The 13,422-nt window shown below is 48.0% G+C and overlaps 1 protein-coding gene across 4 annotated transcripts in view; it reads left to right on the forward strand.

Annotated features, from left to right (window-relative positions):
- The window catches only part of IL17RE (interleukin 17 receptor E), a 56,757-nt gene that overhangs the window by 23,122 nt on the left and 20,213 nt on the right, over positions 1–13,422 (forward strand). For all 4 annotated transcript variants that reach the window (XM_081182218.1, XM_081182219.1, XM_081182220.1 and 1 more), the window contains 5 exons: positions 1,068–1,222; positions 5,866–5,884; positions 7,983–8,135; positions 10,574–10,665; positions 12,772–12,895. In XM_081182218.1, the coding sequence (XP_081038344.1) occupies positions 1,106–1,222; positions 5,866–5,884; positions 7,983–8,135; positions 10,574–10,665; positions 12,772–12,895 (505 nt within the window). In that variant the 5' untranslated portion in view covers positions 1,068–1,105. The remainder of the gene's footprint in view (positions 1–1,067; positions 1,223–5,865; positions 5,885–7,982; positions 8,136–10,573; positions 10,666–12,771; positions 12,896–13,422) is intronic.

Consider the following 13,422-nt stretch of genomic DNA (forward strand, 5'->3'; position numbering starts at 1 on the left):
TGCCGTGTGTGCAGATTGTCGTGCGAACGCTCCCCACGCTCCCCACAGGGCTGGAAAGGGGTTAGGTTACACCTCTGGTTTGTCAGTGAACTCAATTATTGTGTCGTGCAATGCTGCACGTCTAAAAAGTGTGTCACCAACATGGAAAGTTTGGAAAGCTCTACTTTACAAGCAGCAGCATCCTCAGTTCCATAGAACAAAGAGTGGTAGTGGCATACTCTGCAGGGTTGTTGTAAGGAATGAATGAAGCTTTGCTCCTGGGCATGAGCCCGGAGTGTAGGGTGGGCTTTAGCGCTGGAAGAGTTTACATGGGGAGAGTCCTCTCAGTGGATTCATAGGTCCTGGTTCAGTGGCGTAGACAGGATTTTTGTTAGGGGGTGTGTGGCCTTTTGTTGTGGGGCTGGGGCAGAACCTCGGTTTGCTATGTACCGTATTTTTCGCTCTATAAGACCACAAGATGCACCTAGTTTTTGGAGGAGGAAAACAAGAAAAAAAATATTCTGAATCTCAGAAGCCAGAACAGCCAGAGGGATTGCAGCGCAGTGAAAGCAGCAATCCCTCTTGCTGTTCTGGCTTCTGGGATAGCTGCGCAGCCTGCATTCGCTCCATAAGACGCACACAAATTTCCCCTTACTTTTTAGGAGGGAAAAAGTGAGTCTTATAGAGCAAAAAATACAGTATTTTTATTGCTTGCAGCTGCCCCTCCCTGCTCCCCCCTTGTTTACGCCCATGTCCTGGTTGCCCTTTAACCCCTTACCCAGGGCTAGAAATGATTAAGCCAAGCTAGGCTGTGTGCCGCCTCTCAGAGAACCCTGCAATGACATGGGGGCAGAAAGGGAAACGGAACCCCTCTGAGTTGTGGGGTTTCGCAGGCTGTCCCAACAACAACGCCCAGCAGCTGCTGGAACAGCTGCAGCAGCAGCAGCCGCCAAGGAATGCAGGCAGGCCAGACTGGCTAGGTTGGGGCAAGGCAGAGCAGGGAACGGAGAGACTGAGGGGTGGAGACTTGCCTGCGGCTGCCTGGCCTAGGAGTGCTGAGATCTGACTCTTCGACTGTTTAACAACAGCCATGTTCCGGCCTAGCTGAGCTCCAGCCCGGCACTCCATGGGGAGGCCCACGACGAGTGCCCTGCTGCTGCCCATCGCCTTCTTCCTGAGCCTCTTGCATGCTGCACCCCGAAATTACCTGCCTCTTGCCCGCCGACAGCTCCTCACCAACTTCGTAAGCATGTTTTTACTTTTACGGGTGCAACGATATTGTTTTTGGGGCAAGGGGCGGGCAGTGGATGTTGCAGACCTCAGACAGTGCAGGCGCAGGGCAACCCCAACATTTGAGCGCCGATCCTTTATCGGTTGATGGGAAAGATTGACATGGGAGAAAGCTGGGCTGTTCCTTGCGCTCCCTGAAGCCAAGAGTTGCCCAGGCTGCTTTCTTGTTTGTTGTTTTAATGCGGGTGACAGGAGAATGTTCTTCTTGCTTCCTCTCCTTCTTTATATGGATGTTTTTGGGTTTGGGGGAAGCATGAGGAGAGAGAATGCTGTGGTACAATGTATCTGCAAATGTGATCAGTCAGGGAACTGGAAAAGAGGCAGCATGCTTGTCAGGAATGTGGTTCATAGTCCGTTAACGATTGTGACAGCAAGGCAGGGTTGCAGTGCCCCGCAGAGCAACTAAAGCGAGGGCTATCCGTGGTGGAAGTGCAGGATAGGGACCCTACAGCGGAGGACTCTCAGAAGAATCTGGCAGTCGCCCCGCTCTTTGGCTCTCTGGTTGGTTTTCTCTCCCCCCCCCCCCGTTGTACACACAACAGGGAGTATTCAGCTAAGTTTACCTCACAGTTCAAATCGATGGACGTAACATAAATCACGCCGATTTCTTTCCTTTCCTTTTATTTTTCAAATTTATGTAATCATCCGACATTCGTTCAGGAAAATCAACAAATCTGCTCTAGGAAATAAAATGGCTCCGGGTCATAATATTCTGCAAGAAAATATGTCTTAACATAAAATTCTCCTCTACGAAACCCTCCAGACCTCCTTGAATTTTCTTCCATGGGAAGTAGTTATTTTATTGGGGGATTGGGGATCGTATAAGGAACAACCAGTTTCCTCATAATTTATTTCCACATTCACTTGCCATTCTTGCTCTTTGTTGCGTTTGCCATTATAGCCAAATCCTGAACTTGTAAAGCCATTTCTTTCCACTTTTGAGCCATTAACATCCTTGCAGCTGTGAACAATTGGATGTATAGATCCTTACGTCTACCTGTCTTTATGATAGGTGTTAACTAATGCCAGTGGGTCTACTTTGAGTAAAACTTAGGGCTTTTCCACACTTGTGCTTGGCCTGCCGCTTTCCCCCGAGAAAACCCTCAGTTTATTGCTGAATCGGTCCAAACTCCAATGGTGCTTTCTATGGATTGCTGCTTGTTCCAGTTCAGCAGGAAAGAGCATGTTTTCCTGGGGGAAACTGCATGGCAAACCAAAATCTGCCTAGAAAGCACAGAACAAGCAGAAAACCTCTCAGAATTTCTGGGTGTGGGACAAGCAAAGTGTGGATAAGCCATTTGTTGGCTACCACCCCTTATATTTCACAGAATCACAGAATTGTGCAGTTGGAAGGGACCGTGTGGGGCATCTAGTCCAACCCCCTGCAATGCAGGGTTTTTTTGCCCAATGTGGGGCTCGAACTCACAACGCTGCGATTAAGAGCTACATGCTCTACCGACCGAGCTATGAAGTGCATTGCTTCCCCTCCATAAATAATCACAGAAACTGTAGTTTACCCCTCAAAGAGCTACAGTTAGCAGCACCCTTCACAAACTACAGTTCCCAGGATTCTTTAGGGGAAGTCATGAGCTTTGAATGTGTGTAGGGCGGCCTTAGCGATTCCCGTCTTGCTAAGATAAATGTGTGCAGCTGGTGCGAAAAAAGCGAAATGCTGTGCTAAGGGTCGTTTAGGAAAGGGACTGAAAATATAACTGCCAGTATCGTAATGCTGCCAACTCGTGTACCGTTCTGGTTGCCTCACCTCAAAAAAGGATATTGTAAGACTGAAGACGTTTCAGAAAAGGAAGATTCGGAAGAGATGAAAGGAAGTGTTTCTTCACGTGGCACATGGTGAAGCTACAAAACTCCTTCCTACGAGATGTGAAGAGCTGATAGCCACCAACTTAGATGGCTAGAAGGGAAGATTAAACACGTATCAATCAGAGTAGAGCCATTAAAATGGACGGACCTTACTTAGTCTTGCTTATTAATTTCAGTGGGTCTGTGTAAAACTTAGTCGAATACCACCCACAAACCCCATGCCAATAAAAAAAATGGGGGGGGGGGAACCCACCTACTAAAATGTTCCTTAAATGTCTTAACACACTCACTTGAATGATCAGTGTTTCACATTATGGTAGACTAGGGATTATTCAGATCATGAGTACATGCCTCCCTCCTTCTCATAACTTTTGTGCGAAGGAACTGGCCCATTCCTTATGTTTCCCTTTCCAGTAATACAGAGCCCTTAACATGCGACAGCCTTCAATTCTAATTGGGGATGTTTTAACCCATCATTTCATACCCATCGTTTGTTTTCTTACCAGTTGTACATCGCTTTGAGATTGTTTGCCTCCCTTTGTATGCCGGTAACCCTGTAGTTAACAGTGGCCTCTTGGTTTGGGCCTGCTACAGGACTAAATAGCAATCTCACAGATGATTCAGGAAGTGGGGGGTATACAGTGCTATTTTTCTAGAAAAAGAGGTGCCGGAACTCGCCACGAACACCTCCATTGTTCTCTTACAATGGCAACGGCGTCCACCTGAGAGGTGCCGGAATGGAGTTCTCAGTACATTTCAATTTAAACCCATGACACCCCCCTCTCATCCGCAGGGGCACATATCTGATTGAGTAACATTTCAGCGGTAGCGCATGGCCGCCTATTTGCCAGTGATTTGTTACCGCTGAGGTGTGAGGTGTTACACAATCAGAGCTCCCTCTCGTCCTCTTCCTCCCCCCCAACAGTGTGTGTTTGTGGTGTGTAGATAGATAGATAGATAGATAGATAGATAGATAGATAGATAGATAGTGTGAGAGAGATCACCCTCATACACATGGAGAAAACCACATCTGTCAGGGCATGATAACTATCCCTCCTCGGTGAGAATCGAATACGTGAGGATCGAAGCGGAAGCAGCTTGTAAATTGTCACTTTCCTGTGATAACGATCACTTGTGGGTGACTAGACAGAGAAGTGTTAAAATTTGTGGCTTATTCAACTCCGCCTTCCAAGCCACAAGTGACTTAAGATTGGATTGGATTGGGTGGGTGAACTAGTAGCTTCCGTGGACTCATTGCTTTTTTCAAGGCCGGCTCTGCCGTTAAGCAGAGTGAGGCAACTGCCTCAGGCAGCGGCTTTTGAAGATCACAAAAGGCAGCGAATTATGAGAGACATTGGGTTGGTTTTTTTAATGCTCACTTTTGCCTCACGTGCCAAAATACCTTGGGTATCTTGACTTTCACGGGAGGAGGGGGCCATTTGCTATTGCAGTTCAGGCAGTAATATGTTTTTGCTAGGCAGAGCTTTAGCCAGGCATTGAAACACATAGGCCTGGGCTGTGCACACATTTAAAGCATCCCTTCCCACAAATGCTGGGAACTGTAGCTCCGTGAGAAGAAAACTACAGTTCCCAGATTTTTTTTTGGGGGGGTGAAGTGTCTTGGCTTAGGAGAGCTTAGGAGCCAAGGTCCCTTTGCCCCCCCCTAAAATATTTGAGAGGCCCACCCCCAAGTTGATGGGCATTGCCATTCAAATGGTGTGTGTGCCACATCTTGTGATCAGTTATGCCGGGTAGGGTTTATCTGGCCTCCCCCCCCCCCCGTTTTATTCAAGTTGGTAGCCCTGCTGGGAAGTAGCAGTAGCAAAGTGAGTTTTGTTTTGTTTATTGAATTTTATACTGCCGTGCATCCGAAGATCTCAGGGTGGTTCACAGCATAAAAATACAAAATAAAACCACAAAGTACATAATAACAAAAAACCGCAAATAAAACAATACCCGCCTTCCCACAAACACATTTCAAAGGACATATTGTTTCATTAATCAAAGTGCTATCTCACCTGGGTGCCAGCACATTCGCAGGGTTACTGAAAGCCATATACAGTGGTACCTCAGGTTAAGTACTTAATTCGTTCCGGAGGTCCGTTCTTAACCTGAAACTGTTCTTAACCTGAAGCACCACTTTAGCTAATGGGGCCTCCTGCTGCTGCCGCGCCGCCGGAGCACGATTTCTGTTCTTATCCTGAAGCAAAGTTCTTAACCTGAAGCACTATTTCTGGGTTAGCGGAGTCTGTAACCTGAAGCGTATGTAACCCGAGGTGCCACTGTATTCATTATATTGTGGCTTAGTGTGATGCGTGAACCAGACCAGTGAGATCTTTATAAATGAAACGCATGTTGTATGAAGAACTGCAGTGGAACCTCAGCTGTTGAATGTCATCCTTTCCGGAAGACCGTTCAACTTTCGAAACGTTCGACAACTGAGGCGCAAAGCGCTGTCAGCAATTTCAATTGAGAAAATTGAGAAATGCGCTTCTGAAGCCGTTTGGCTTCCGAGGCGTGTTCGAAAACAGAAGCAATTACTTCCGGGTTTTCGGCATTCGGGTTCCGAAACGTTCGGCTTCCGAGACGCTCGAAAACCGAGGTTCCACTGTACTTTCTTTACCTCTCAGCTTCCTTGGACTAGCAAACATTTGTGGACCCTGCCTGTCTGTTTTGCTTCCGGCAAATATGCTCCTGCCTTAGGATTGCAGGGAGAGATATTGATTCCACTTTACCTCACTGAACTTTTCTTTCTCTCTTGTTTCTTTTTTCTAGGAATGCTGGAATGCTACTGGTGAGTATAAAAATAAGCGTCCCTGTACTGCTGCTTGTGCGGCGACTGTGATTGCAGCAAGGAACCATGGGCATTTTGGGGTGGAAATTGAAGAGAAAAGATTTTGGAACTCCTAAACTCTAGGATGTTGCTTGGCCTGGAGTGCAGGAAGGGTCATAGTGTTGCAGAATATAACCAAGGGTCCCTCTGGGCAATGTGTTTATTGAGCATTTATTGTGATTTGTTTGCACAGGGGTTAGATTACATCCCATCTTTGCTGAGCATTCATTCTGATATGTTTGCATGGTGGTTATATGACAATGAGGGACGTGGGTGGCGCTGTGGGTTAAAGCACAGAGCCTAGGACTTGCCAATCAGAAGGTCGGCAGTTCAAATCCCCGCAACAGGGTGAGCTCCCGTTGCTCTGTCCCAGCTTCTGCCAACCTAGCAGTTCGAAAGCACGTCAAAGTGCAAGTAGATAAATAGGTACCGGTCCGGCGGGAAGGTAAACAGTGTTTCCGTGCGCTGCTCTGGTTCGCCAGAAGCGGCTTAGTAATGCTGGCCACATGACCCGGAAGCTGTATGCCGGCTCCCTTGGCCAATAAAGCGAGATGAGCGCCACAACCCCAGAGTCGGTCATGACTGGACCTAACTGTCAGGGGTCCCTTTACCTTTATATGACAATGAACATTTGATTGGTTAATCAATCTTGTAAAAGTTATATACCGCTTGATTGCGGGGGGGGGGGGGACGGGGGACGGGACCTTAAAGTGGTTTACCAAAAAGGTAAAGCAATAAAATTATCTCTGAAAAGTTTGCAACCGCAATTTAAAACATATAGAAAGTTAAAGGCGTGATAGAATAGGTTGAAGCAAATTAAGACTTCTGTGTAGGCTGCATTAGTCCTGTATTCTTCCTGAATTGTTTGTGTGGTACTTAGATGCCCCCATTCAGTCATTTTTTCATCCCACACTTTTCAATACTGACAGTCTGAAGGTTCCCAAAGGCTCAGGGCAGGCCAGTTTATTAAAAGTGTCACAGAGGTGTGAAGTTACATGCTTGAATGTTCCCCCATGGGGGGTGGAAACCTGTGCACATAGGAAAATAGTGTGTCAGGGAGAAGGCTCAACTGAATCCTCCACCCTGACATGCTAGCTTTCTAGGTGCATGGACTTCTTTGCAGGAACCTTACAGAGGGGGAAGGGAAGAAGAGACCGGCTAATGGCTTTTGAGTTGGAGGAGATGGAAAGTACTGGCAAGTGTGCTTATAGCTGGCTGGAGTACTGGGACTATAATTCTGATTTCCAGAGAAGACCCATGTTAAATCTTTTGCAACAGAAATGACAGAAGTTCATAGCACTCTAGACGGGTGGGGTTTTTTACAGGTGTGTAACAGCTGTGCAGCGGGATGCGGGTGGCGCTGTGGGTTAAACCACAGAGCCTAGGGCTTGCCGATCAGAAGGTCAGCTGTTCGAATCCCCGTGACAGGGTGAGCTCCCGTTGCTCGGTCCCTGCTCCTGCCAACCTAGCAGTTCGAAAGCACGTCAAAGTGCAAGTAGATAAATAGGTATCACTCTGGCGGGAAGGTAAACAGCGTTTCCGTGCGCTGCTCTGGTTTGCCAGAAGCGGCTTAGTCATGCTGGCCACCATGACCCGGAAGCTGTACGCCTGCTCCCTCGGCCAATAAAGCAAGATGAGCGCTCCAACCCCAGAGTCGGCCACGTCTGGACCTAATGGTCAGGGGTCCCTTTACCTTTACCTAACAGCTGTGCATTCTGCAATATGTCATGAATAGAATAACAGCGCGTTAATGGTGGATTTATACTGGGCTGCCCACACATCATTCAGCTCTGACAGTAAGAGCTGTTCGACAGTGGAATTTGCTGCCAAGGAATGTGGTGGAGTCTCCTACTTTGGAGGTCTTTAAGCAGAGGCTTGACAACCATATGTCAGGAGTGCTCTGATGGTGTTTCCTGCTTGGCAGGGGGTTGGACTCGATGGCCCTTGTGGTCTCTTCCAACTCTATGATTCTATGATTCTATGATTCTATGATTCATTCCTCTTGGCTGGTTGTTCCGAGATGCTTCTCCCATAATTGCATTATTGTTCTTTTCTACAGCGTACGGTGCCCTGCCTCGGTCCAGATTCCGATGCCAGCGGAAGCTGCAGGAAGACCTATCCCTGCGTGTGCCCAGCCTTAGCCTAAGCCCAGTTCAGCTCTTCCGCAAGCGCCAGACGTGTGTGCGTGTTCGCTTGGCTTTGAACGCTACAGGTATGATGTGGGAGCAGGTGGGCTGGGCCCAGGGCCTGATCCAGCCAGGGTTCTTACAACAGGTGTGGCGAGGAAGGAAATTGCAGTTAATATTTTTATTGAAGTGTTCTCATGATGCAATAAGATATAGAAAACGAATGTAAATGGGATGTCATTTAGAAGGGTTAGGAGCGTGTCCAATTCTGGGCACCACAATTTAAGAAGGATGTTGACAAGCTGGAACGGGTGCAGAGGAGGGCAACCAAGATGATCAAGGGTCTGGAAACCAAGCCTTATGAGGAACGGTTGAAGGAGCTGGGTATGTTTAGCCTGGAAAAGAGGAGACTGAGAGGAGATATGATTGTCAGGAGCTCGTCCTACTCTCAAGTAAGACCCTGGCAGAGACACATGCCTGACTGGCATGTTCTCTCCCTCCTGGCCGTTCGTTCGGGAGCTTCAAAAGCTTTCTTCAGCCCGAACATCACAGCAACCGATGCCAACAGACACCGGCACACTTAGGGATCTGCAGAGTGTTCGCAGTTTGCGTAACTCAGCAAATCAGCATTTTGGCTAATCTACTTTGTTTACATATAAACACACACGGAGCACTGCAACATGGCTCCCTCTTTCTCTAGCATCAGACAGCAAAGAGAAAGAACAAAGGACAATAGTCCCACTTCACGGAACACAGTAACACAAACATCCTGTCTCCGTCACTTCCCACACTGTGTGAATGAAAACATACACCGTCATGTGATAGACAACAATCCCATGACTGCAATCGTGGGGCAGGAATTCTAACAATGATAGCCACCTTCAAATATCTCAAGGGCTGTCACATGGAGGAGGGAACAAGTCTGTTTTCTCCTTCTCTGCAGTGTAGGATTCAAAGCAATGTCTTCAAATTACAAGAAAGGAGATTCCAACTAAACTTCGGGGGGGGGGGGACACTTTCTGACAGTAAGAGCTGTACAACGGTGGAACAGTCTCCTGCTGGGAGGTTATGGTCTCTCCTTCCTTGGAGGTTTTTAAGCAGAGGCTGGATGGCCATCTGTCATGGATGATCTAGTTGAGATTCCTGCATAGCTGGGGGTTGAACAAGATGACCGTTGTGTTTCTTTTCAACTCTACGGTTCTGTGATTCTAGCTCCCAAGCTTTGATTAAATTCTAGCATCTATTGGGCCCAGGAATTTAGGGCACCCTGGCACCCACAAACTCATAACAATATGATGCACTTGTTCAGCAAACCCGCAGATGCACAGCACACACACTGCCTTGTAAGCACCAGGAGAGGTAGACTGCTTCTACTGCTTAGAAAGTACTGTATTAAGTGGGATACAAATTACTCAGTTAAAGTGATAAATAATACCAGGATTCAGTGAAGATTTGTGTTGCCTTGGACTACCTGTCTCTCTCCTTGGCACTACAATGGTACCTCAGGTTAAGTACTTAATTTGTTCCGGAGGTCCGTACTTAACCTGAAACTATTCTTAACCTGAAGCACCACTTTAGCTAATGGGGCCTCCTGCTGCTACTGCGCCACTGGAGCACGATTTCTGTTCTCATCCTGAAGCAAATTTCTTAACCTGAAGCGCCATTTCTGGGTTAGCGGAGTCTGTAACCTGAAGCGTATGTGTCAGAGCTGCTTCCAGATCCTAGCTCACAGAGGATCACGCTAGCCAGCGATCATTAAGTAAAAGTCTTTATTGAGTTACAGTTTCCATTCTCAAGCTGCTGCGTGCAACTCTACGTCTAGTGGTTAGATCGGCGAAGCTCCGTCTGAGTCTCCGCCCTTTGTGCACCAACTTAATATCCTAGCCCTGCTCCACCTTTTCCGCCTGACTGTTCTCCTCTGGGTCCCTCTGCCCCCCGGGGTCTCTTCCTTCCTGGATTCTTCTGACGCCGACCCCCCGGACCCTCCTGTCTCCTTGCGCCGGGCTTTAGGACCTGGCTCCCTTTCCGGGCTGCCTACTGCGTCAGTTTCCTGTGCATTTGAACTTGGCGCGCGCGCCCAACCTTCCACTTTCCGTCTGACCGTTTCTTCGCTCCCCGATGGAGATGTGGCCACTCCTGACTCGTGCCCTCCCCCCTGTTGTGAGCTGCCAGCGCTTGATCCCTGGCTCCCTTCCTCTTCCCTGCTCTCTGGCGGTGACGCTGGTCCCGATTTCCAACTGCTCTCCCCTGAGTCCCCTCTGGCTCTATCTTCCTGGGGTGTCCCCCTAGGCTCCCCCCTTGCCCTGGCCACTGGTGCTCCTTTCTGTGAATCTTCTGATTCACTGGAAAGACTCGGAGATCTCGGGTCGTCGTCATCACTCATCTTTTCTTCTGCCTCCTCCCCCTCGCTCTCTGTTTCCTCCCTTGCCCTTGCCTCTGCTCCTGAACCCCTGACAGTATGTAACCTGAAGTGTATGTAACCTGAGGTACCGCTGTATTCTCTCTCTCTTTTTCCTGACCTCAGGCATTGAAGGACTGGAGTTGCATTTCCTGGTTATAAGTTCCAAACGCTCTGGCTGGCTTCAGATCTTCAGAAGAGCAGGCGCTGGAACCTTGGTTAGTTATCACCATTCCTATGGACGTGTTGGACTGTGATGGGGAGGCTTCTCTCCCGCCACTCAACAGGATGTCGCTGCCTTCTGTTTATTAGCTGTACGAAAGGCCGAAATTCAGCTGATTAAGTTCTCCTTTATCTCCATGTTGGGAAAAGCTTCAGAACTTCTGCCTGCCAGCACAGGAGTTCTGTGCCAGGAAAGAAAGGTGGAAACATATACACCACACCACAACCTCCTTTTTGACCATTGCATTGGGAAACGACCAATCTTTGTACATTCCTAATTCATAGTGGTATCTTTCAACATCTTTGCAAAATGTCGGAGCAACGTGTAATTTTATGGGAACCTATATTCTTGGGGTGGTTGGGAGTTGTAGTACGGTAAGCTCTGCAGGACCACAGATTCCTCAGCCTTGGACTCGGTTTCAGAAATGGTGGAAACTTGGCTATGCTTCCCAGTCCCCCATCTTTTGATGGCCATAGCAATGTACCAGACACTGAGTTTATTTTGTGTTCTAAGGGATGTCTCTGGGACACGGGTGGCGCTGTGGGTTAAACCACAGAGCCTAGGACTTGCCAATCAGAAGGTCAGCGGTTCGAATCCCCACGATGGGGTGGGCTCCCGTTGCTAGGTCCCTGCTCCTGCCAACCTGGCAGTTTGAAAGCACGTCAAAGTGCAAGTAGATAAATAGGTACCACTCCGGCGGGAAGATAAACAGCGTTTCCGTGCACTGCTCCGGTTCACCAGAAGTGGCTTAGTCATGCTGGCCACATGACCCGGAAGCTGTACGCCGGCTCCCTCGGCCAATAAAGCGAGATGAGCACCGCAACCCCAGAGTCGGTCACGACTGGACCTAATGGTCAGGGGTCCCTTTACCTTTACCTTTAGGGATGTCTGTGTCCTGAAGTAGAAAAGGTACAGAGGACAGGACTGAACCCTAACAAACTTGCTTTCAGTGGTCAACTCAACTCCTTGTAAATGCATAATGAATGGGGCTGCCCCTTGAGCTTGTGCGGAGTGAGGACCTGTTGGGTGACTGCAACAAGCATGCATGCTCTTCTAGGCTTAGGGATCATTGTGATGTTGTGTTTCAGGCAGACTTGAGGAATGGCACCCCATCTCTTACGAGCGAGGCTTGTGGGAAAATACTGTGTGGAAGTACAGTGGTACCTTGGTTTAAGAACAGCTTAGCTTACGAACAACTTGGATTAAAAACGCTGCAAACCCAGAAGTAGGTGTTTTGGTTTGTGAACTTTGCCTTGGAAGCAGAACATGTTCCGCTTCCTGTTGAGTGTAAATTGAGTCCCCCGCTGCTATGGGAAAGCATGCCTTGGTTTAAGAACACTTTGGTTTAAGAACAAACTCCCCAATGGTTGGGAACAACCCAATGGTTGCCATTAACCTGATTTGAATTAATTTTATAATGAAATGATTTTAGAATGTTTTATCATTTTACTGTTGTTAGCCGCTCTGAGCCCTGTTTCGGCTGGGGAGGGCGGGATATAAATAAAATTTATTATTATATTATCATTATTAAGTTCGTAAACCAAGGTACTACTGTACTTCCTTTCTACAATTAACAGATGGAGAAGACTTGGGAATTAACATAATTTGCTTCAACCTTTTAAGGTTAAATTCATGAGGGCTAGAAATGTGGGGGGGGTTTTTTACAAATTGAAAGCTGGTATGTTCAAGACCCTCCACAAGTCATTGGACTCCATGTTCAGGGGTTTGAATAGATATGAGCAGTGCTTTTTTGTGGTGGTAGTGACTGATACGGAATACCATCACCTTTCCTTTTTTTTTGCTGTGCATGGCAGCCATTTTGTACTCACAACTGCCGCTCCATTGCCAAGATATGCGCGGTGACACCTCATACCCCCCCAAAGCACTGGTGTGATGATACAGTGGTGTGTGAAGTCTGGCTTGTACGTTTTGTGGACTCCTGCTGTTTAAGAAATTCACCAGATAATCGCTTACAGAACAATAGCGTTGCAGCCACTAGTTAGGGGGTTACTCCAGCTTGGGACAGGCCAAGATTCCAGCCTGGTTTACAAGCAGGGGATCTAGGTGGGCACCATTCTCACTGTGGCATTTCCTTCTCCAGTGGCAGGTGCTATTTGACTGTTTCCCAGCAGAGAGCGGCCGCCGGGTGCTTGTTTCGCTGGAAACCATTCCTGGCGGGGTGCTGAGCATCAACGAAAGCCTTTTAATCCCTGACAACCAATTAGGTAAGACATGGCTAGAATACACATAGGCCCGGCCTACTGCCATTGCTGAGGGGTTTGGAATTCTGTGCCCAGAAAATCTTCAAATTCTGTGCTGGGGGAAAATGGTGTTCAGGAAACACTGGTCATAGATGGTGTTCAAAGTGCCTTCCTTGGCATTCCAGAATTATCTTGTGACCAAGGCAGAGGGGAGAGAGGCCAAGGTCTTAGACGAGCATAATATATTTCTGCAACTTGCACATGCATGAATTTAATCCTATATCAAAGTACACACAATGGCTGATAGGCAATAGAATATGCAGTAATAGCAGGCTTTGCAACATTTCCATACCAACGCCATGTATTACCTCACATACACGAAGCCTTGAAACACATCAGTGTGGTGAGTGTGGAGAGCCAGTGTGGTGTAGTGGTTAAGAGCGGTAGACTCGTAATCCGGTGAACCCGGGTTCATGTCTCCGCTCCTCCACATGCAGCTGCTGGGTGACCTTAGGCTAGTCACCCTTCTTTGAAGTCTCTCAGCCCCACTC

Source organism: Podarcis bocagei (genome assembly GCF_964188305.1).
Source record: "Podarcis bocagei genome assembly, chromosome: 2".
NCBI classification, from domain to species: domain Eukaryota; kingdom Metazoa; phylum Chordata; class Lepidosauria; order Squamata; family Lacertidae; genus Podarcis; species Podarcis bocagei.